The 25,290-nt window shown below is 42.2% G+C and overlaps 1 protein-coding gene across 1 annotated transcript; it reads left to right on the forward strand.

The window, feature by feature from the left end:
• Positions 1-5,244: 5,244 nt before the first annotated feature.
• zbbx (zinc finger, B-box domain containing) lies at positions 5,245-15,946 on the forward strand. The gene is made up of 5 exons (XM_030067755.1): positions 5,245-5,361; positions 8,973-9,137; positions 11,099-11,422; positions 12,235-12,313; positions 15,740-15,946. Exons 1-5 carry the CDS (start codon positions 5,319-5,321, stop codon positions 15,816-15,818), a joined length of 690 nt encoding a protein of 229 aa, XP_029923615.1. The 5' UTR covers positions 5,245-5,318; the 3' UTR covers positions 15,819-15,946.
• Positions 15,947-25,290: the final 9,344 nt, after the last annotated feature.

A 25,290-nucleotide genomic window follows, 5' to 3' on the forward strand; every position in this document is an offset into this window, starting at 1 on the left:
CTCATTGTGGAAGTTTCATACTCCCACTGTCCTCTCCCCAACAGTCATCCCACAGTCCAACGCCACCAGCAAAGTCCCGAGACACTGCGTCTAGGCTATCACAGTCAAACTCTGTGTCATGCAGGTCACCCCTGACAGCTATATCCTGTTTGTCTCTATCAAATCCATCATCCCCTGATGTATATTCTAGATATATTTCAAGTCAGTCACATGTCAGCTCCTCTAGCCCTCTGACTGGTGACCACAAATCAACCCTGTCACATCAAGACACACGTGGTTTCCAGTCAGATTCACCACACCTTATTATGGCCAGACAGAGTCCTCTAGCTGTCAGAATGGAGGAGAAGCTGTCATTACCCACAGCAGGTAAGTGAATACTATTAACAGTATCTATTTTGTGTGTTCTGTTTGTGTCTGTTTGTGTGTGTGCATTTGTATGTGTGTGTCATATTTCCAACCCAGGTTGAGGATTAAGGATTGAATTAGTGCAACAGTCTATAAATTGTCATGAATTGAGCTCACACTCAGAAATGCAGATCATGTGTTGTGGGAACAAAGTAAATGAATATAATGTTCCTCCACCAGATCCTGGTGGAGGAATACCACAAATCAGACATGCCATATTTACTTGTTCATTGCATGGGGAGGTTACTGTACCTTACAGTTAAATTTAGATTACTTTGGTTAAGGTCATGGTTAAGTTTAGGTGGCTAAAACAGCCACTCGTGTTTTTTTTTTTTTTTTTTTTTTTTTTTTTTTCTGTATGGAATATGTATTTGCATTTTAAGACATCTAACTGTTGAAAGGCCAGAATCAAATTAGGCATGGACATAATTTGGGGGGGAGACAGGGGGGACATGTCCCCTCCACTTTTTCAAATGGCAGTTTTGGTCCTCAAGCAGTTCAAGCACCCCCGCCGCCACCCCGTACTCAAGCCAGTTGAGTCCCTCCCCCGCACCCCCCTCACCCCCCACCTGAAAATCAAAATCATGGATGAAATCAAAATTTCATCCATGAAATTAGGGTTATGGTAATTTCTGAATTGAAGGAAGGGTAAAACATTTACTAGTTGGTTTAACACAAGGGATACTGTAGCTTACTAGTAGAGGAAATGCAGATCAAGGAAATGCACTAATGAGAAAAGTAATGTATTTATCTGTATACATTTAGAAGCATGGGCTTTTGCAGGTGAATGGTGCCTGACTACACACTTGCTGTGATGCTCTACATTTTGCCTGGACACAGGTCTCAGATGCAAGGCCCCTCTATGTGAATAAAACACTCGTGATCGGTACTGCTGCAGTAATAGCTTCCTTTTATTCCACTGGGCTGTCAAAGCCAATTTAGCTCCGGCCATAAAAAGTGTTCTTTATTTTTTAATATTGATTAGGGTTTTAAGTAAATACCTGACATAATGCTACAACAGACATAGAGGTAATTACACTCTAAGAAATGTCCCTGAATTCCTCCAGTGTGTAGCACACAAAATTCCCCTTAGGATTCACTGAAGCAGATAGACATAAACCTCTCTCTGGACTCACAGATACATGCACGTACATAAACACACACACACAAGCACTCAGACACACGCCTGTATTCACACAAACACTCACAGGCACTTTAGAGACACACATGAGGGCAATTTGCTTCAAGTGTTTTGTGCTGACTTGCAGAAATACACGTGTGTTTTTGCGACGTGTGTGTGTGTGTGTGTGTGTGTGTGTGTGTGTGTGTGTGTGTGTGTGTGTGTGTGTGTGTGTGTATGTGTGTGTGTGCATGGCTTATGAATTTCTGTGTACTGAGTTGTGCTTTGCTGTGTATGCATTACTAATACATTAGACTTTGATGGGTCAGAGGCAGAGAAGGTTAGCACAGAGCTGCCCTGGCTGGTTCCTTTAGCTTCGTTACATACTTGAATGCCAGACAAGCAATGTAATATCAAAAAGGGTGCAACACATCAAACAAGGCCATACCTCCCCTCCCTCTCCCTCCTGCTTTAACTTCTTACATTCAAAGTCCTTACTTTACCCCTCTACCTTTCTTTGCCTCTTCATCCATCATCCCTCAGCTTCCCTTCATCTTTTGCCCCCCTCCTTCTCACCCTGCACTCCCTACACCTCTTTGGCCAGTCTGCCTCTGAATGCATGGTTTATCAGCGTATTACAATTTGATGCATCTGTAGCAATGTCAAGGGCACTTAGGTCATGTTTATGATTTTCCCTTGGATGTTAGAAATGAAAACTTTGTTTTAGCTGTGCAAAACAATATAAGTCAAGGATAGTCAATGCAGTGCACCCGATTTTTCAACGTGAGTTGAAGTCAAACCTAGAATTTTTGCCATATACAATTTTAAGATTCCTAGCCTATGGGTAGAAAATAGTTTTTCTTGAAGCCAATCATAACTCAAGCTACAACAATTTTTTTTTTCCCTTATCTATGTATAAGCAAATGTTTAAGCAAAAGCCACAGCCTCAAACTATAGCTGAGGTCTGTTAGCTGTTACAGTAAAGTTCTTATCCTCATCAGTTTGAGAGCGTTAAATATATCCAATTCATTTAATTGCATGATCAAGCAAATCCAGCACTGTGATGCTTCAGCGGGGATGCTATACTGCACTTGTGAATTGGCACTTGATCAAACAGCTGACTGTTGACACATTCACCACCAGGAGGTTCTAAAATTTTCATGTGTTTCATGTGTTTTTCATGAAGACACCGGAGATGAAATGTCAAGTGATAGCCTGGGTCTGAGTGTGCCTGTGGAAGACTCTTCAGATGAAGAGGTGAAGATGAATGGAAGTTTGGGATGGAGAGCCAGTGAAGAAGAGCAGAGGAATACTTCCAGTCCTCACCCAGAAAACTCTTTTGTTCCTGTGAATGCAGAATGTGAAGAGGATTTACAAATTGATACACCAGGACAACTGTCAGACTCATCCATGGTGAGAGGTTTCTGCATTTCCACATTTGCTTCCTAGATTGGAGACCTTTAGCTGAAGAGCTGTAATGGCCTTGCATTCAGGGAATATTTTGCCTAATGAACAGGGACTATGCACCATTTCATAGTACAGTTTACACATCCACTTTGTTAACCTTTCAAAAGGCTTTACAAATGGCACTACAATTTTTAACAAGACTTTTAATGACACATTATCATTGGAGACTTCCATGACATTCCTGTCATTTTTTAATGTTTGTGAAAAGCAGGGTAACATAGAGAACTGTTGGGGTCACATTGGGGAGCAAAGTTGTACATTTTTTTTCTCTCTAAAAGTGCAGCTGTAACTTGTAATTTGCAAACAAATTACAAGTTAAAAAACAAGTTACTAATAGGATGTTGATGACGTATATTATCTTGGACAAGTTAATGGATGATAACCCTAGAAGCTGTCACCAAAAGGTCCAAATGAAAGATATTTAGTGGACATGAAAGGGGCAAAAGAAACAAGAAAAGGGAAAGAGTGGGCAAGGGTATCGAGGGTGTAGAGAAGGAGAGATAGTGATAAAATCACGACTACATCGGAGATACTCACTCCATAGAATGAGATGAGTTCAGCGACACACAATTAGTGTCTCTTATTGTAGCTGACCTAATCTGTTAGATAGCATTTGTATCGTACTAATTAGTTTCCATAATTCATCTATAGCTCAGAGACACCCAAGGCTATAGTGTTAAAGGTGCACACCAGAGATGGAAGAAAAGAGAAACAGTGTGGATGAAAAAGATACCATTTTAATGGTCCCAAATGACCTATCAGCTATTTAATGGTATGAATCCTTTCTACAGTGGCAGAGGAATGAAAAATGTGGGGTGAGGAGGGATTTGGGGGGGGGTTATTAAAAAGCTGGAGTGAAATGAGGTTCATGATCAGAGATGGTGGTTATCTGTGGCCCCTGGACCTAAATCAAACTGTTTCTCAAACAGTTAGATAGTAATTACCCTCAGAAGTTTCTCCAGCTGTGCCTTTGTGACTCTCTTTGCCCCCCAACCCCTCTTAATCCCTCCCTCTTTGTCTGTCTCCCTGCTTGTCTGTCAATCTATCTGTATATCCATCACTCTTTCTTGGTGTTTTTTCCTATTCTCTCCCTGTCTGTACATCCCTGCAGCTCTTTGGCTAGTGCCTCTTTTCAGTGGCCTCCATGTGTCCCTCTTTCTCTTTCTTTCTGCTTGTCTCTCTTTTGGTTTCACTCGCTCTTTCTCTCTCACTCTTTCTCCTTCTATCTCCCTGTCTTTCTCTGTCCCTGCTACCCCTCTTTGTTTTACCTTTCCTTTCTAGTTCACTCAATCTGACAACCACTGCATCCTTTTTGTTATGAAAGCACATTTGTCTGCAGGAAGACAACTCCAATTTTTTCCATCGACACAGTACCATTGTGTTTGGTCTCTTGCTGTAGCATTGTTTTCGCCTCTCACTCTCCCTTTTCTTTCACCCTTTCTTCCTTTTCTCATTCCCCATCCTCGCCCCTCCATCGCTTTAACAAACACTATTCCCCTATGTCTTCCTTTCTTATTTTCTCTTGCCCCGTCCTGTCCCATCGGCGGTGTCTTGCGATGCTACAGCTAGCATGCTAATACATCAGATCTAATCTCGACTAAACAGAGCTTCCTCATTTTACCCCTGTCTTGCAGGAGGACACTTCCTCGGGAGGAATAGCTATCCCACCATGCCCCTCCGAAATGCTCTCATCAGTTCCTGGGGTTAATTAAAAATCAATTCATCACATGGAAACAAAAAGGAAAAGAGAGGGAGGGGTGTAATCTCCACTGAAGGACACTGTCTTCATATTCATACTCATTTAGGCTGTTGAAAATGGAAAAGTACATTTTTTTTCACCGTCTTACGTGGCTTAATAGAGGTTAAGTAGATATTGAATTTTAATTTTGTCTTTTGAATTGATTGGGATAGGATATAAATGACCCCCAAGCTGTAGGGCTAATCTATTATTTCCTTACTCCCCCATACTCTTTCTCTGTATTTCTACATCCCATTCTTCCTCCTCCTTCATTCCTTCTCATCTTCATTACCCCCATCCCTGCCTATTTCCAATCCCATCCTCAACTCCCTGTATTTGCCCTTTCCTCTGGCCATCCTTCCATTCCTCCCCCTGCTCATTTGCATGTCCTCTTCCTCTTCTCCTTCCCTCCATCAATCCCTGCCTCACTCTCCCTCTCTCTTCATCGTACAGGTGTATGCCTTGGCCCAGAAAGCTGGTTCTGGATCAGAGCAGTTCTGTGGTACAGATGGGTTTTTGACTTCAGGGTTGGCCTTCAGTTCCGGTCTCATCGGCACAGCAGAATACACACACTCTGACCTGACACATATGTGGCAGAATTGCCAGGATGACTCAGATACACTCAGCACAGGTAGGTTAGAGGGAATAGTCTGCTTGTGTGTGTCTATATGTGTGTGCGTGTGTGCGTGTGTGCGCGCGCGCGCGTGTGTGTGTGTGTGTGTGTGTGTGTGTGCCTCCATTCTTGTGCATGTGTTTTATTGTGAGACTTTTTTTTAAACAGGCTCATGTTTTCCCATAAAACTACATCAGAAAGTGCTGTTGCTGTTTTTATGTCTGCAAGAGATTAGATTGTGAAGATTACCTCTGTGTCCAACTTTTGCCTGGAGATACTTTCCAATTTGCAAGCGTTATTCATATCACAAAGGCTTCATAATGGGATTTAGAACAAATATGTAAAAGCGTAGAGCTTACAAGAGAGATGAAAATGAGTTTTAAACCCAGAGGAGCGTTGGCTGCTCGGTGGAAAACGAGAGAGGGGGGACAACACCGATAATTTACTACTGGTGAGTCCAAAGGGAGCTTTCCTGAGATTCCTTTTTTTATTTTGTGTGTGTGTGTGTGTGTGTGTGTGTGTGTGTGTGTGTGTGTGTGTGCGCGTCTGGGCTGTGGTTATTTTTCCAAACATTTGAACTTATTTAATGCCTGAATATAAGTTTCCTGGACTGTAGACACTTTATATGCTTAAGACACACCAACACAGCGACCCTATGTCCCAAAATACACATACAGACTCACACAAACACAACTCGAGGAGATTGGCGCCAAGATTATCGGGCCACATGGTTCTCATTATGTCTTGTGCTATTGTCCAAGGCATGAAGTTCAGCAGTTACTGTTTTGATTCGGCACAGATTTCTAATTCAAGCTTTACTCGCTCGAGTAAATTGCCTCAATCCGAAACAATCACATCAACCCTTACTTTCTTCCATTAAGTCTTGAAGCCCAACTCATTTAGAGTGTTTCATTGTCAAGTCTGTGGTGAATGAATGAGGTTGATAGTGAGAGACTTCCCACAAGGACACCACGGCCCTCCTCACGCGATGCAGCCAGCCGCTCGTCAAACCCCGCACTGTCTCTGCCACGATCGTTAAAGCTCCAAAGTTAATGAGAGAGAAAGGTTAGAGAGGAGGAATATCACCTTGACAACACTCCACACTCGTTTATGTCCCTCCATCCCTCCATCTGTCTCCTCTATTTTTCTCTTTTTTTCCTGGCAGGGCTGAGATCCAACAGGTTTTATGTGTCTCCTGCTCTACCTTTCCACCTCGCTCTCTTTTTTTCTCGTACCCTCTGTCAACCAGTCAGTCAGAAAATGAGGTTATTAGTCTGCAGTTGCTGTATAGTGTGTGCATCCAGTCAGACAGAAAGAGAGAGACAGAGAGAGAGAAAGCGACAGACAGAGAGGTAGGCAGACAGACAAGCATGCAGGATGACAGCCAGACAAGGAGACAGTGAGAAAGAGAGAGAGACAGGATTACAGAAAGACAGGCAGAAGAAGTGCAGCAAGACATAAAGACAGACACCACAGATAGATGGGTGAGCAGGCAGGCAAGAAGACAATCAGACAGACAGTCCTCTACCCAGAAACAGTAAAAGGGACATACACAAATAGACACGTTGGCATCCAGACAGACTGACTGACTGGTATGTGTGTCTTTGCTTCTAACTCACATTTTTCCTTTCTCCAAAAGAGCTTCCATACTTTCCTCCTCTCCTGACATCGGTGCCAGGGCTATTCAGCTTCTCCAGTTTGTGAATTCTGGAGCTAGCTGTCTGATTCCTCTCCTCCTTTCCGCTTTTCATTTGGAGCTTACTTAGACTAGTTAGTTGGCTCTCCATCCAATCTATGGCATTAGTTGATTGACTAACCACCAGAGGGAGAGGGGAAAATAGCAGTAGTTTTATTTCAGTTGTCAGGCTGATTGGCTAGCTGAATAGGCTTGTTAAGCAATATTGGTTTGGACATATGGATGATTGTATCAAATATAATTAAGTAATTTCACTTCAGTTCACTTGGGTTTACTACCATTAATTGGCATGGTTCATTTTAGATAGTAAGAGTGAGGTCACATTGTAATGGAAGGTTACGTCACCAACTGAGACCTCTTTTCATCACTGGTTTCTTTCTCTGTTTTTTTTTTTTTTTTTTTTTTTTGTGAAGAAAAGAGAGAGAGAGACAGGAAGGAATGGGAGACAGGCTCAATTTGAAACCAGGAGGGCCATATGGAGCTTTTTCCAATGAACTTGGAACTAGGATAAATCTGACTTCCTACATGGAAATGTACAAAGGAGGAAAGGAGTTAAGGTCGAACATTTGCTGTCAGTAGACAGATCTTTTTTTTTTTTTTTTCCTGTTCTCTTGTGGGTTTTGGCTGCAGTGGAACACATTTAGCACGGCGGTGGGAAGTTTGGAAGTCAGAACATCCGACAGTTAGACCACTGAGCCACCAGGACAACCCTTATTTTATTTTATTTTATTTTTTATGAAAAGGTTATGCTGTGATTTCTCAAATGCTGTTAACCATGACAACATTGAGGAAAGAGAACCATTTGGACACAAGACATCATTTTTTTTTTTTTTTTTTTTTTTAATATTGTTTATTTCATGGGGAGAGACACACATAGATAAACTGAGAACAGCTATTTGATGCAAGTATCAGAGTGTTTATAGCTGATACTAATTTGCAACACCTGTCACTAGAAGGACTTTTGTAAAAGTAAGACATTAAAGCAGTAAAAAAGTAAAGGAAAGAAAAGAAAGAAAACAGAAATTAACATAACACTTACATACATACAGCATACATTTAATGATAACAAAGCTACAAAAAATTAGAAATAGACATAACTTTAGGCAAAAAACTTTGTAGCTTCCTTAAAAATAATGAATTTTGCAGACAATTTCAAGTGATCAGGTAACAAGTTCTGGGACTTTGCTCCTTTCACAGAATAAGCTGTCGGAGCTGTCTGGAAGTTGTCATGAGGCTAGCTATTGTAGTCAGTAAAGAGCATTTTCTATAAAATCCTACCATTAAAATTTGTCAAGAGTGGCAGACGAGTTTGGTAGCAAACTACAGGTGTTACCAATCCAGTGGCAGGTTGTATGTAATTACGTGACAACCACTACAGCTAATTAGCAACAACACACTGTGATGGTAAGATATAACAGACTATGTTCTTTCTCTATTCTCTCTATATCATACACATTTCTTATGTATGAAACTGCACAGTGAACATTTCTAATTCCTTATCCTAGAATTCAGCTCTACTGTCTGTGAAATAACACCCTGCCAGCAAGGGGGTCTAAGTTATGTCTGTGAACAGCACCTCTACGAATGCATACACTTTTGGAATGAAGGAAAACAAATTCATGGCTACCTCCACTTGCTAGCTATGGCCACATCGGAGAGCAGCATAACATTTCATAATCTGTGTGTGTGGATTGTGTTTGGCTTGCCTCCGAATATTCCTGATGTTTGTCAGGGGCCAGATTAGGCCACAGCAAAGGCAGTAACTTGATGTGAAAGTGGATGGAGTTATAAATAAAAATGTAAATGTTTGTTATGCATTTGCATGTGTTCTTAAGGATGACTATTCATAGTGACAAATCTCTCTCTCTCTCTCTCTCTCTCTCTCTCTCTCTCTCTCTCTCTCTCTCGCTCCCTCTCTCTCTTTCTCTATCAGGGTCGATAAGTTGGACGCCCAGCAGCAACGTCAGAGCCTATGCTGAGGAACACCTGGTTATCACAGTGATGAAGAACAACGACATTCAGCCAACTAGACTTCAAACCCACTCAACCACACCCATTGGGAGACGAAAAAAATCTGCATATGAACTAGGAACATCTGGTAAGTGTGTGTGTGTGTGTGTGTGTGTGTGTCTGTGTGTGTGTGTCTGTGAGAACTCTTTTTCAGACACGCTGAGCTCTGCCTCTTATTTACTTTCACACATACACAGAACTCCATTTCACCCACAATTAATACACTTCTCATTCCTGCATACAGCTACTTTTTCTTGGCACTGAGTATGCAGGTTTCATAAAGAGATTATGTTGTATCAGTCGCACACACACACACACACATGCACACACATACACACACGTATATACACACACACATATGCAGGATTGGGAGTTGGTCCAAGAATTTGTCCTCTCATCACTTCACTCGCTTGGATCCCAGAAACACTGCAGTAATCTGTTTATGCTGCTACTCACACTCACCATTTTGCATGCACGCATGAACACACACACACACACACACACACACACACACACACACACACACACACACACACACACACTCACACACACACACACAAACACACACACACATACACACATATGAACACACAAACACACACCTGAGAGACAGGAATATAATCTGTTTACAGAGTGATACTTCTAATACCCCCAGCTGCTAATCAAATCTCAGGATTCTCCTCCTCTCTCCTCCTCCACTCATTTTAAACTACTGTGCTGTAATTCTCTTGTTTGATTGTATTCACCCCTCCCTTTCCACACTTTCAAGCCATTCTGCCTGTCTTTGTTCTTTTTCTCCATCAGTCTAACCCAACTTGCCATCTCTCGCCCTCAAACCTTTTCCTCCTCACTGTGCTCTTCATCATGCTTATCTTTCATCCCTCTCTTTCCTCCTTACACATTGTTCCCCACTGTGCCTCCTTTTTGTTTTTAATTTTAGCCAGGGAAATCCAGCGTATGTGTGTGCATGTAATGTAGACCCCTTTTACTCCCGGCATTATATTTCACCATATATAAAGGAAGCACACAGTACTAATCAGATCTTGATGTGGCTCAAAGCTTTATTTAAACATACACACCCAAGAGTGAGTGAAATCTGACTTTCCTGAGGAACTTCTAAGAGAGGCAACTTAGAAGGATCAGATTTTAATCTTTCTCCTGTTTCATGCTGAAAGCAATTTCAATCTGGCACAGTGTTATCAATAACCACCATCGAGATGCATCTCCCATCTGCTTTGGACCTTAAATGTCAGCTGTAAATTGCGTCTACGCATGTGTACCTGCGCGTGTGAGTGCGAGTGTATTAGTGTCAGCGTACCACGTTCATCAGTCCTCCCATGCTGCTCAGTTTGACAGTGCAGGTGGCTGTGAAGCACTAAGTGGAGTTTCTGCACCAGTTGAAAGACAGAGCGAGCCAGGGTGGCAGGAGGGAAGGAGACAATAGAAAATTGAAAGAATGAAAGACTTAACGCGGCAGCTGAAACTGGTTAGACAGCACGCAGCATGAGGAATCAGTGTGGTGCACACATACACACGCGTACCCATACGCACATGCACGCCCACGCCATCATAGCCTCTCAATGGGGGCCTCGATGTAATTTACAGTGAGCAGGTGGGATGGATGTTCAATCTGATTCAATTTGATGTGGCTCGCAGTGGAGAGGGATGAGACACTACTCATTCTACTGACTGTTATGCTCTTTTCTCTGTCTGTCCTTTCTTTCTTTCTTTCTTTTCCTGTATCCTGAGCCGTGTACCCCCCTTCTTCTTTCTTCTTCCCAATCTCCTCTAATCTCTCTCTCCCTCTGTAGTTCAAAAATATTGCTGAATTTTTCTTTCACATTTTCTGTAAAATGCAGGCAGCATCTTGACAACATTGTAGGCATTGTATGTGGGATTTCTCAGTTTTCTGTTTATCCTCATATCAGCCCTGATAGCTGTTGCCAGATACAAGGATATAACATTCATCCTCCTATGTACCAATCTCTCTCTCTCTCTCTCTCTCTCTCTCTCTCTCTCTCTCTCTCTCTCTCTCTCTCTCTCATTCAGGATCATGGTCGAGCATCTCTAACAGGACCACCCCGACTCTGTCTCGCCCTGCTAGGACAAGCCCTCATCCTCCCTCTCCCTCCCCCTCACATTCTCCCTCTTTTCCTCTTTCCCCCCCTCTCTCTGCCGGCCTTTCTCGTCCCACGTCAGGCTCCAGTGGCGTGGAGTTGGGCACAGTGTTTCGTCCGTTGTCACGCGCCGCCCAGGAGATTATGGAGATCTGTGGCTTGGACCAGACAGGCTGCGAAGACCCTGACCTGCACACGGACACAAACACATACACTCTGTCCTGTCTGGAACGGGAACTCCAACTCATGGGCAATGGTAGGCCACACACACAACCTATATAATGCATGCTTGCACACACACCCTTATAGTATGACCACTCATCATCTAATACTATTTTTTTTTCATATATATATATATGTATATATATATATATATATACATTTTTTTTTTTTTTTGGTGGTGATGGTGATGATAATAGTGACCAGACAGGTATATGTTAATGACATTTCTAGCCTCATTAAAAACGGCCTCCCATTACTTTCCCACCTAGATAACACGGTCATCTTTAATGGAGACCTCATGCTGCACCACTAATAATAATAAGAAGAAGAAGGAGAGCAAGAAGAAGAAGAAAAAGAATACACTTTACCTGTATAGCACTTTTCCATAGCTACAAAATGCTTCACAACAGCAAAATGAAAAGCAGAAAATCAGCTTAAATAAAACATTTCAACCTGTAAATTCTTCACAATTTTTTGAATAATCCCACCTCTCCACCCGTCCCATCAAATAAAACTGTCTGATCTCTCACTATGAATAATTTGTCTGTTGCTAACAAGTTCAAATTCAATAGATGGCATTGCACATTAAACTTGCATGTGGCTAACATTAGCATTTTTATTGTTAATGCGAACAAATGGCTCTAGGCTATATGTAGCTGCTGGACAAACTTCTGATGTTTTGACTCTGTCCTGCCAGAGTTCAAACAGCAGAGGTATAGTGTTGGTATGACATATTCTCTTGTCCTTCCTTATACACTCCTTAATTATGACTATGATAACAGTGACGATGAGAACAGTGACGCTCATGAAACCATAATGGTTTATCTCTTTTAATGTTTACCACAGATACCGGGATGCAGGCCTTTATAGCTGGTGGGAGAGTCAGTGGAAGTCCAGGTCACCACAGGAATCAGGCTCTCACTCGGTGGGTAGTGTGCACGCACACGCACACACACACACACACACACACACACACACACACACACATACACACATCCCTATATCAGAGTTTTCAGTTACTACTGTCTAGATGTACATACACTGCCCCATCCTCAGTACATGTTTGTGATAAAATCAAGTTTCACATGATAAGTTGTTAACTTGGACGTATTAAGAAATGTGGAAATTAAAGTGTGACTACATCTGGGATAAGGAAACTTGAATTTGAGTGCCTGCCAGGGTTATTTAGCTGTCATCTCTGTGCCTCTTTCATTCAAATTTGGCCACTCAGGACATTTTCACAACATCCAGAACTGTGAATGTGACTGTATTCTTGTGACTTCCTGTTTTTATACTCTGTCTGTCTGCCTCTTCACCATGATGGGCATGTAATTCATTTCTTTCTCAGCCCTGTGCTCCTCCACTATTCCAATGGTCACAATGGGGGGTAATCCCTCTTTTTTTTGTCCTTCATCAATCTCTCCCTCTGTCGGATATGTGGAGTGTGTAATGGAACGTTAGCCAGCAGAACGACTTTAGCTTCAACAGCATGTTGGGCATCAAGCCTTAATGTGCCGCTTAGGCTGTGTGTATGTGTGTGTGTGTGTGTGTGTGTGTGTGTGTGAGATAGAGAGAGTGTTAACGTATTTTTCTTGTATTTCAGAAATTGATGGTTAATGGTTTGTGTGTGTGTGCGTGTGTGTGTGTGTGTGTGTGCAGTGGGTGTAATCTGCGCTGGAGGCCTTGTGCTGAGCAGAGCACTGTGAATATCACATTGAGACGTGTAATAACCGGATTAACACACACCACACAGAGGGCTCCTAAACCAGCTCCGTACATCCTTCTGACATGGACAGGCAGACACATGTACACACTCACCCATGCACATTATAACATACACACTCATACACAGATACACACAGACATGCAGACATGCAGACTTGATCACACTACTTTATCATTACATCTTATGGATAATCTTTTGTCGTTTTCATGAGATCATCTTATCTTGTAATTGTATGGTCAACCTGACAATATTCATCATACCATGAATGTAAATAGATTTTATCTGGGTAACAAGAACTTGCCACACAGTGAATGCTGCCCCAAAACATTCCCAAAAAAGTCCTTTCAGATGTATCACAGCTTTTTGTCATGGTACATTCTCAGCAGTTGCAATGCTCAACAATACAGGAAGATACAAAGAGGTTTATTCCTAACTGCATCAGACATGCTGTATTATGGAGCAAATTGTGTGTGTTACGTTTTTGATATGTCGTGTTATGAATGCTTGGAATACCAGGAAAAGCTAATGACAATATTCCACCTTTTATGGACAATAAAATTCAATTCAGTGTTTATTTCTGAATAAAAAAACAGGTACATGTAGGATTACTGCAGAGGTTCCACTCAAAACCATCTTTTTGGACTCTACATAAAAGGCAAAAAGACAGTCCAGGACATTTGGCATCAAATCATTTTAGCCATACAGGGTTTCTCAAAGTTTTGATGACTAAGAGCCAATTTAGGAACCCAATGTTGGATTGAGGGCTGCCCAAGAAACAACGAAAACAAAATAATTCCAAAACAAATCTTTTCTTTATGGCCCACTACACTAAAAGTCATGCCAGTTGTGAATCATGTGAGATCATGATTGTTGTGTTTTTTTGTTTGTTTGTTTGTTTGTTTGTTTGTTTGTTTGTTTGTTTTGGGGTTTTTTTTTTTGGTAGATTTTAGTTTTAATGACAAAGGTGCATGTCTGCAGTTTGTGCTTTGGAAATGGTTTGCAGCCAGTAAAATAAATGCAATTTGTAGTTACTGAGGCTAAAACGGTTTTGTGAAAACTGACTGCAGGGCTTAGATGTGCGCTTCTCACCCATGAACTACCCGTGAATGAAGTACATTTTATGATTGATATCATAAAGGCATTTTATGTTAAACTCCCTGCACCCTGCGTTCACCTGCTTGCAGATAAGGCACATCACTTTATCTGAAAAGCAAGGTACAACAAAGTTAGCCTTGAGCCATTCCTCTCAAAACTTGCTTTTCTCCTCAATGGCACAGCATTTTTTGTGTCATGGCTTGGGTGCCTCCATCTTGCTAATTGGCTAATGTACCTGCAGTGATGACGAAAGTAGCCTACTCTGTGATGTGGGTTGGTTTAAAACTCTATTGGAATGGGACCAAATATAATGCATACTCATCACAGGCCACCAGAAAAGCTTCCAAGGGCCGCCACTGGCCCATGGGCCACACTTTGAAAGTGCCTGTTTTAGAATGCATCTGCTGAGTTAGAATAAGTTGCATGGTTGCTGCAGTTTCGATGTAGAATAGATGCATTATAATGGAGTTCTACTGTACAGTGGTCTCCACTGTACACCACCACTTACAATAATAGTGTAGTCAGAGTGCCATGACTGGATTCACAATTCAATTCTGTTTCAAGCCTATAAAATATGCATACGCTTTAATGCATATTGCAGTAGTAAGACTTACAGTATCCTCCCGAGATCACCCACACTGCACACACACAAGCACACAGACACACACGCACACACACACACACACACACACACACACACACAAACTTTCTCACACATAAGCACACACTGTTTCTCTGTCTCTCTGTCTCTTCCTTTCTTCAAACCCGTTCTGCAGTACGTACACACAGTCTGGTCTTCTGTGAATGCTGTGACAGAGTACATTAAGCAGCAATAGTGTGTGTATCCATTGATGCATGCGTCTAGTGTGACCTAGCCCATGTTTACCTCATATCCAGACAGCTATTCATCATCCGGCTTTGGTCTGACTCAACCGCTTCCAGCAGCACCGCTTTGCTTTAGCGTTGCCTCAGTCTCTCGGTTCTCTTTGATGTAACCTTCACTCAGTGCTTACTTGTGCTGCAATGTCACATTAATATTTGGGAAATTCAGGCATTTTGTTTCCGAGTTTGCCCGTATGCGCATCATACGCCGTTTACGGTAACCCCTCAGGAAGCTCTTAATTGATTATGACAAGCCCGACTAAGACGTCTGGGATTCACCAGTATTAGCTGAGATACTGAGGCATGTATACACCTTAATCCCTTCACTGTTGGTTTTCTCAATCTGCATTAGCTTGGCTGATATAGCAATATTTTGACTGTTTTGTAAATGTGTGTATATAATGACTTTTATAATCAGGATCAGACCAGACTCTGATTTTATATGTAATACATTTAAAACCATGCAAAAGAATGCACTGTAATCGGTCTCTCTGGTGTCATCTTCCTCTGACTTACTTCCTGTTAAATCTGACTGGCAGCTGAGATATTTCACTTGCTGGCTACTCCCAGTCCTTTCATGTCAGGCTGGTGTTTGTTTGTCGTCTCTTTATGATTAGTTTGTTCTGATTGGTGGATTTGGTCTTCCAGGAATGGAATCAGCGAGGAGCAACAGAAGGAAGAGGAGGAAGCACAGAGAGATCGGCAGAGTGTGCTCTCACTACCCTGAGATGTTCTTGTGTGCGCATACACACACTCTCTCTCTCTCACTCTCTCTCTCACACACACACACACACACACACACACAGCCACGTGAATTCTGTAATTTGATTTGCTGATTTATCTGTCACAGTGTAACTTCAATATTGGGGAAACCCCTTTTACAAATGCCCTATATAAGTCATGATGACAATATATTTGTAATTCTGTGCATGGAAAACTATGCATTGAGGTATTGATTAAATGCTGTTTTGTTATGACTAAGTTATGATTTGTCTTTTTAATCTAACAATTTAATGATGCAAAGAACATCCCTGAGCAAAAGAGCGGTGTGTGGAGTATGTGTATGCGTGCAAGCATTATTGTGCTTGTCCACATGTTTTCTGCATACATTTATTTATTATTTGACATTCAGTTGGAGTGTGCTGGATTCCTTTTGAGTGTGTGTGTGTGTGTGTGTGTGTGTGTGTGTGTGTGAGAGAGAGAGAGAGAGAGAGAGAAAGAGAGAGAGAGAGAGAGAGAAAGAGGCACAGAGAGAGAAAGAACAGTTGCCTGTGGTGCCAAGTTCACCCACAGGGACTGAACACACAACATATTTTCTGTTGTCTTCACAGTTTGTTTCTTAATAAGGTTAGGTTGGCATGGGATCAGGTCAGAGACTGTTTGAACACACACACACACAGACACACAGACACACACACACACACACACACACACACACACACACACAAACGTTAGCATACACTGAAGAGGTTTCTGCAGGTGATAAATTATATTTGTAGGGGAGGGAACAAGCAACTGTGCCAGCGGCCACTACTGCCCTCATATGTGTGTGTGAGTGTGTGTGTGTGTGTGTGCGCGCATGTGTGTGTTTCTGTGTGTCTGTGCACGCACGTGTGCGTGTCCATTGAGTACCTACTCTACTCTTGCTGCCATAGCAGGGGTGTTGGAAGATAAACAGCAGGAACTAGAACTGGTTTGTTGTCTTGGGGGTGTGCGTGTGTGTGTACATGCACTATAGGTGTGTGTGCAAGTGTGTGTTTGTGTTTCTCTCTCTGCTCTGTTGTTTTGCATTACTCCCTGCAGCCAGTCCTAATCTATCACCACTGCCACTGTCCTCAGCTGAGTTCACAACCCACCATCCGCTACTTTATCTCACGCCGATGTGCCAGTGAGGATCAAACAAGGACAAACAGGTAGGTGCAGGAAAATGTGTGTGTGTGTTGCAGGTGTCCTGCAACACACACACACACACATACACTTGGTGTGTCATAAATGTGGTTCTACTTTGGGTTTGACCATACAACTGTGATGTCGTTCCTGTGTGTGAGTAGGAATGTGTGTGTTTGTGCTGCCCACCTCTTTAATGCTGTCACTTTGGGGGGGATATAAGGGTATTTTATTTGTGCAGAAGTTAATCACTAAGAGTGGACAGCAAAAGCCCTGTAATCCGACCGCAATCACCACTGGACTGATTGATAGCACAGGGACGGAGCGAGAGGGAACGAGAGACAGAGAGAAAGACAGGGAGAGAGAGGTGAAAAGGTAGATCTCTGTTATTATGTCCTTCACTGAGTTTATCACTTACTGTTTAGCAGAGAAAAAATAACAGAGACATAAATCTGATGGATATCGAACCGCTATCCCAGGTTTAAACAAGTCTGAGACGTGTGGACGCTCACACGCTTGCACACAGAAAGGGAAGGGAAGAAAGCACTGACCTTTGTTAGATTTGCAGTTGTCTGTGATGTTGTTGATGCTGTCAGAAAGACAGTGAAACTCTGGAGGAGCTGACATTTAACTCCATGATATTAACTGACCCTTCTCTGGAACTGAAGTTCACGCAGGGTGTGATGTGCAAACACACGCAGCACAATAGAGTAAGATTTTTTTTTTTTTTTTTTTTTTTTTTTTCAGATGGCATTTTTTGCTAGGTTCATTTGATTTTTAGAGGCTGTTTCCTTTTTCACTGGAGTGTGAATACATTTGCTTTGCATTCTGGCGAGCAAACACTTAATTTGGAAAACATTTCTTCCATTTGAAATCATAAAATACCACACATCCCACACTTCTTTCTGACTACTAGAAATTGGCAGCTGTCGACACAGGTGCCCTTGTCCCCTCTCTGTCCCCAGCTTGCCCATCTCTCACCTTTCGACTGACGAGTTTTTTATGATATGTGAGTCTGTGTGTGTGTGTGTGTGTGTGTGTGTGCATGTATATAGATAGCTATATAGATAGATTTTGTGCGTTATTTACTTGATACAGTGTTTTTTTTTTTTTTTTTTTGGCATTTGACATTTTCTGCTACTGCTGGCTGCCTGGTGCCAACATTTTCCACTACTTGGGGCTGCATGCTTGGTTGTTTTCTGGTCAAAATCCTCTCCATTTCTCCTCGTCCAGAACACACTGGAAAGAATCCCCTTGTCATAAGCTCTTATGGTCGCCCACAGGGGACAGTGCTCACATTCATGCATGGATATTTGACAGCTCAACAAATGAAATGGGAGCAGGGTAACCTTCTGAAGTGCTGGGTAAAATAAAATAAATAAAAAAAAAAAAAAAAAAAAAGGTTACTCCTGATTAGCGGGAGAACTTTCATGGGAATCTTTGCCCTAAGCAACTATTAATTTCTGACTCTGGTGCAAACAAACACACACTGCCATCTTTGTATCAAAAGAATGTCTTTATCTTTGCTGTCAGTCATGTCTCTGTGTGTGGGAGTCTTTATGTTCTTGCATATAATTTGATATGGCTCCAAAAGTGAGCAAGTTATTGACATTGCTGTCATATGAATGACTGACTTCTCTCAGTCTGTGGTTGTCGGGTTGCAGGCATACTTGCGGTGGATGTGTCTCCTAATCATATCCCATGTTGTCTATTGGAGCCCTGCTGCCTCATTACAGGAAAAGGAGAGTCTGTGTTGTCTGTCATCTGTGAGACATGAAAAGCCTTGTCGCTACTTAGTTTGTGTGGGCTGTTGTGTGCGTCTATACCCTATTATTCCCAGCAGCACTGAAGTGTAACACAGGTGTGGGACGGAATTTGCTGGCAAATTCAAAGAGAGATAATAATGGGATGTCTTTTTTTGTTGCACATGTATGCACACCGCACACACATGCTCATAAAAACTCATAAAAACTGTCTCAAACCTACTGCATGGATCACATAATATAGAGTAGAAGCACACACTGCTACACTCTCTCAACAAGACTCTCAAATATCAGCCTGTACTGAGGAGAAACAACATTTGATGGACAGAAGGCTAGTTTGCTGCCCCAGTTCCAAAAAAGGTGCTATTTTATTTTTAAAGTCACTTTTACACCAAGCAGTTTTTTCGTCTATTTTGTTTTGTTTTGGTCTACCCAGGACAACCCAAGCCCGCCAGTCTCTATAGCCTATTTTTATTCAGAGCCCAATCCAAAAGACGGTGATTTATGGGTAATTTATTGCATTGCAAAGGTTACAGCCAGCAAAATAAAAATTGCAGAAAGGCGATTTAAGAGAGTACCATAGACTCAACTGACAAATATGTTCAATAAACATAGCTTAAGGGTTGAGTCTATGGTTCTCGTAGTTGCCTACGTGCTCATTCCACATTTTTGTACCTTTAGTCTGCATGGCTCTTGTTTTTCGTAGTTTCTGTCATTGTAGCTTTAAAGTTACAGGCTAACCTGCTGTGGATCGCAAATAATGAAACAATGGGTGAGCTGTTTATGCCTATCAGAGTCAAAACTGATAATTATCCATTTTCGGATACAGGGCTGAAATACCTGTTTATGCTGAACTCAAGTCCCGGATGGTAGTAGGAGTTTATGTCAGTGTATAAATGGAGGAGTATAAAGGAGTATAATATGGATTATTTGTAAACTGGGCCCCCTTGTTCAGTGGATGCAACATACCCATTAACTTTGAAAGTTGTCAGGATCCCATTCCTGTGGTGAACTCACATGTTGTGACCTAAACAGGTTTGCATCAGGCATGGCTTGGTGGTATTATCGAAGGCTTAAGGCTGGGTGGCTTAATAATGACCATGGCCACTGAAGTTCAAGTGAAGGAGGTTATAATAGAGGAGAGGAGAGCGAGATGAAGTGAGAAAATATTAAGAACGGACTGGTCGAGGAAGTGGTGGATAAAAATTAAAGGTGAGTAGAGGACATGAAAGAAATGGGGTGGCACTAGGCAAAATAATTTTTTCTTTAATTTGATAAGGGAGTATTTTCTGCTCTGACCCCCCCCCCCCCCCCCCCCCCCCCCCCCCCCTTTTTTATCCCTTTCTCACAGTCTGCATTTATCACACGCTCTTTCCTCCTTCCTTCCCTCTTTCCTTCCTTTTTTGCCTAGTTCCATCACTCCCTTCCATACTCTCTCTTCCTCCAACCTTTCCTCCCTCACTCCAAACCACCATTCCCCTTCTCTTTCCATTTCCTCTCATCCCATCTTTACATCTTTAGCTTCCCCACCCTTCCTTCTGTCTTTCCACTGGTTCTCCCTCCCCTCCTTCCTCTAATTTGTCTCGCTCCTTTCTTGTCCCCTTGTCTCCTCCTCCTCCACCCCTCCTTCACTTCCTCCTTTCACCCGCCGTCTGTCCCCTCTTCCCCTCTATCTTGGTGCTCGGCAGGTCCTGGTGGCCAGGCTCGAGTCACCAGGCACTGCTGACAAATCAATACATCACTGTAATTGATTCTGTCGGGGCTCAAAGTGTTTAATGAGAGCCCTCATCCCACCCCTCCACCTCAACCCCACTTTCCTTTTTTTCCCACGCAGGATTTGGCGCAGTCCAGTTTAATGGTTAATGGAGCGGAGGCGTCCATGTGAAGCAACGGTGGGGGGTTTGGGGAGGGGGTGGAGGGTTAATCAGAGCGGTTCCCTTGGTGACAGATCGGTCCAGTTGGTTAATTAGGACAGGTAAGGGCTGGATGTAAAATGTCTGGCCTTGGGAGAGGAGCATCTGTGTTGCATTTATCTGTGTGTATGTGTGTGTGTGTGTGTGTGTGTGTGTGTGCGCGCGTGAACGCACAAGTGCTCTGAGTGTCCGTAACCCCCAGCTCCACAATGACGACATGACTCTAGTAACCTGCTCGTTGGAGTTGGATCAATTACAGTCTCTGCTGATCTTTGACACACTCCTGAAGTGGATAATCTTGAACACATACACACACACGCACACGCACAGATGGGAGGACTAACATTAAGAGGGAGAGAGAGAGAAGTAGAAGGGTCAAGGTAAAAGTGGGTGCATGAAAGAGAGATGCCAATTGAACTTGAATGGGGGGAGTGTGAGGCAAAAAGGGGCAGGAAAACAAGAGGCAGAGGCAGTCAAAATGAAAAGACATATCTTTTTCAGCTGAAGGAGTGAAGAAGGCAAGAGAGAGAAGAAAGAAATAGGGGGGGTGATTTTTTGGTGTGTGTGTGTGTGTGTGTGTGTGTGTGTGTGTGTGTGTTTGAGAGAGAGAGAGTTATGGACCCTGCTTCGTTAATATCAGCAGCCTGTAAGACACTAATGAATAACACGGGAATATCAGCTCATCGTTTGCTTCTTTCCTCTCCTCTTCACTCTTTACTCTCTCTCCCTCACTGTCTCTCTCTCCCTCTCTCTCTCTCTATCTTTCCGCTGTCTTCTTTTCTCCAGGCTTTAATGAGAAGCACCTGTTAGAGCTCCTCGTTAGGCGGCTCTTGTTCAGGCCCCATTAGACTACCACCTCCTCTCCTTTGCGCTCACACACATGCGCGTGCATGTGTGTGTGTGTGTGTGTGTGTGTGTGTGTGTGTGTGTGTGTGTGTGCAAGCATCTGTGTGCATGGAATTTCTTTATAATTTTCGTCAAATTCTACTACAGTCACTTGTTAGGACATTTTTTCTGTGCTAGGTTTAAAGTTTCGGTCAGTCAGTTCAAAATGTTAGGGTTATGTCCAGTGATGGAGTCATGTTACTGTAACTGAGTAGCTTTTTTGTGTACATGTACTTGGCCTATTTTTGAAGTCAGTAATTTTACTTTTACTTAAATAGATTTTGCTGAAGCATTGCACATAGATATTTGAAATTCCATCCATTACAATATTTTTTCATTTACCGTTCACCAATTAATCGCGGGGCCGCAAATAGCCACCTGGTTCTTATAAACGCCTGGGGTCTGCACCCACTTTGCGTATTAAACACCCACCCGAATAACCGCCGGGGCGATTGGTAACCCAAAATAAGGCTATTCACCTTATTTTGCAGAAGTAAACAGTTAGCCACACAATAACTGTGCGGCACTTCTGTTTGCTGTCAAAATAAGAGCGCTAGCTAACGTTAGAAAAAAGGATGTACCGTAATCTTAAATCGACCAACTGTAAATATGTTGGACAGTAACTGTCATCACAATAATGGCCTGGGGCAAGTCTGTGTAAATATAAATAAAGGCCTGCAGTGAATAGTCTCCTGGTTCTTTTAAACGCCTGGGGTCCAAGTTGATTTTGCGTATTAAACGCCCGGGCTATTAATTGGTGAAATATGGTATTTGTTTACTGGCATTTCTGTGTTATTTGATAGTGACAGTAGAAAGGAAGGGGAGAGGGAGGGGATGATATGCAAAGGGCTTGGCTTGAACCCGGGTCTGAAATAAGGACTGATATATGGCATGCAATCTACAAGGTGAGCCGCCGTCACAGTATAGATTTTGCCAACTCTCTGTACGCATCAGAAACTGGACCCTCATCAAGTGACAGATTTTACAGTGAAAGGTCAGTCAGCGGAGATGAGAGGAGCAATCTCATTTTACTTAAAGAGAGAGAGACATGATCACGTTTGAACGTTGTATTCTCATTCTTTTACCATTGCATGGAAAATAAAAACAATGACAAACCACATCTAACAAAGACATTTCTAATTGTACTCTGTTTTACCCTGAGTACAGTGGAGGAAAATTATTAGGCCAGGCCATCCCAGTTATCCTAAGTATGGTAAGGTCACAGTGCCTGACTCCCTTATCTAGCATTCTGGTACATAGGCTACGGCAGAAGCATCAGCTTGGCCTGTCTTCCAAGGCTAGGATAGCTATTTCGGCTATTACAAAGATTCACTGTCTCAAGACTGTCTCCATGATAAGTCCCAAACTATGTTCATTGTCCTTCAAGAGACCTATAAAGTTCTTAGTATGTGGAAGAGCCAGCAGAACTGACCGTGGTGTCGCCCGTCCGAGACTGCGATCATTTTTCCTGAGGTGCGTTACTCAGTAAAGCTGAATATTCAGCCTAAGTCATCCTGGCTCCGTGTCTCTCTGTCTCGTGTCTTTTCTTCAATGAACCTCATCCATTTCCATGAGAAGTACATTTAAAATGAGCTACTTTTTTTTTTTTTTTTTTTTTTTTTTTTTACTTTTACTTATGTAGATGTTCACTGTAGCACTTGAAGGAGACAGCAAAGTTCCTAGCATGTGTGTGCCTTTTGTGTGCATATTCTGTGTTTCTGCTCATGCTAAAGATAGACACATCAGTTAACCAAGATGTGTGATAGTGATACTTCTCTAGATGTGTATGGAAATGAAAGTGTATTACGTTGTGAGCGTGTGAGTAAGTCTGTGTGTGTGTGTGTGTGTGTGTGTGTGTGTGTGTATGGGAGATAGAGAGAGGGAGAGTGATATACCCAGTATAATGTTCCATTTATCCAGATAGGGATCCTGCTTCTAAGCCAGTGGGGTTCATTAACTTCCTTGTGATGATGATGAATGTTGGCTCATACAACATATGAACCAATGCAGCAGCATAATACCAAACTGCATTCGGTCCTCTTTTTTCATGACTTCCATTAAGCAGATTTCCTTTTTCTTCCTCCATTTCTCTCCATTCCTCAACTTTTTTCTTTTTTTTCTTTCTCATTCTTTTAATACCCGCCTCTCGCCCTCTTTGTCTTTTTCTGTCTCTCCCACAGTCTCTGTCATTGTCGCACTCTCTGTCTCTCTCACTGTTGTCTTTCACTGTCTCTCTCATCCTCTATTTGTCTCTGTCACTGTCTATCTCACGCTGTTTCTCAGAGACAGTCTTCCTCCCAGTTTCTCCCTTTCTAACACATACAGTCACACCTACTCTTAAAAATGTGCGTATGAGACTGCCAATGAGGTGATTAATGGCTTGTTTATTTGTCTGCTTGACTATACCCATTTCCCTCGTCCTAATTAAAACTATTTCTGCTGATTTGGCTGAGTCCCACCAGTATCGCAGTGTTTATACAGCTGATTCTTACAATACACTTCTTGCTGAGGCCTGTTAAGCTGATGCTCTACAGTCATTTGATAAATGTCTCGAAAGTTACTTTTTGATGGGGATGGGATGATTTTTTCTTTTCTTGTGAAGAGCAGACATGTCTTGAGCTCATTGTGGTGTGTCTGTGTATCAGTGCAGTTCACGTCTGTGTTGTTTGTGTCCTGTATGTATTTTGTTTGTGTGTTCTAATTATCTTCTACAGAAACTCTTACAGAGAGAAATGTTTGCAGATTTGGTAGATTTTTTTTAGATAGCTCCTACTCCTCCAAACTTAGGAGAACTTTCCAGAGACTCAAGAGAGATCGAGAGACAGTAGACCAATGTACTAGAAACCAGAATACGCTAACATAGATCTGCGACATGGAGCCAAAGGGAATAGTGGAACTCTGAACGAAGAGTAATGTCAACTCCTCCATAGCTGTACACCAAAAGAATATTTAATGGGGAGACTAGGAGAGATTTATATAAATTTATATTAAAAGATTTCCCATCTTTTTTTTTTTTTTTTTTTTTTTTTTTAACATTTCCTCCTTTCTTTTGAAATAGTTGCCTGGAGAAAGCTATGAAAGCAAAGCTGTGCAATAACAAAGAGCCAAAGCAAGGCATTGTGGAAAAGATTTAGCGAAAGTGAGTGTATGGCTCTTTCATTAGTTCCGCATGTGAACCCCTAAGACTTGAGCATTTTCTTCAATTCCTAAATATTACAATACTATAGCTCCTGGATTTAGCTCTTCTGCCTCATTTTCAGTGCTGCTGAAAAACAGATTGTACAACATTTGTGGAATGACTGTAGTGCAACACTAGAAAAAGCACAGCAAACTTCCACTCTTTTCTTATCAAAAGCACAGTCGGCTAAAATGGTTGTGTTTGCCTAGACTCTGAAATCAAGGCAACAATCAACTTCAAAACAGCAAAGTAACAATGAAAATGCAACCAAAGGCAGCAGCAGCATGTTAGACAGCTTCTAGTACCTTAGCTGAGCTGTGGTAAAACATGAAAAAAACACTTTCTGCCTGTGTGCGCACATTAAAAAGCATTAGCGTGTGTGTATGTGTGTATGTGTGTGTGTGTGTGTGTGTGTGTGTGTGTGTGTGTGTGTGTGTGTGCGAGTGTGTGTGTGCATATGTCTGTGTGAGCGGCCATGCAAGTGTTTGGTGCTGCAGTGTGTTAAGGCTAAACACACTTAAGGCTAAGCAATCAGCGAGTAAAGTTTCCTCTGCACTGTCATTAAAGCTCCAC

The sequence above is a fragment of the Myripristis murdjan genome, chromosome 13 (genome assembly GCF_902150065.1).
Source record: "Myripristis murdjan chromosome 13, fMyrMur1.1, whole genome shotgun sequence".
Taxonomy (NCBI): domain Eukaryota; kingdom Metazoa; phylum Chordata; class Actinopteri; order Holocentriformes; family Holocentridae; genus Myripristis; species Myripristis murdjan.

Bases quoted from the DNA above. Each gene is read 5' to 3' on its own strand.
- zbbx (XM_030067755.1), top strand. From the start codon at position 5,319: ATGTGGCAGAATTGCCAGGATGACTCAGATACACTCAGCACAG. The intron at 5,362-8,972 runs GTAGGTTAGAGG...TTTCTCTATCAG, and splicing joins CTCAGATACACTCAGCACAG to GGTCGATAAGTTGGACGCCC. The intron at 11,423-12,234 runs GTAGGCCACACA...TGTTTACCACAG, and splicing joins ACTCCAACTCATGGGCAATG to ATACCGGGATGCAGGCCTTT.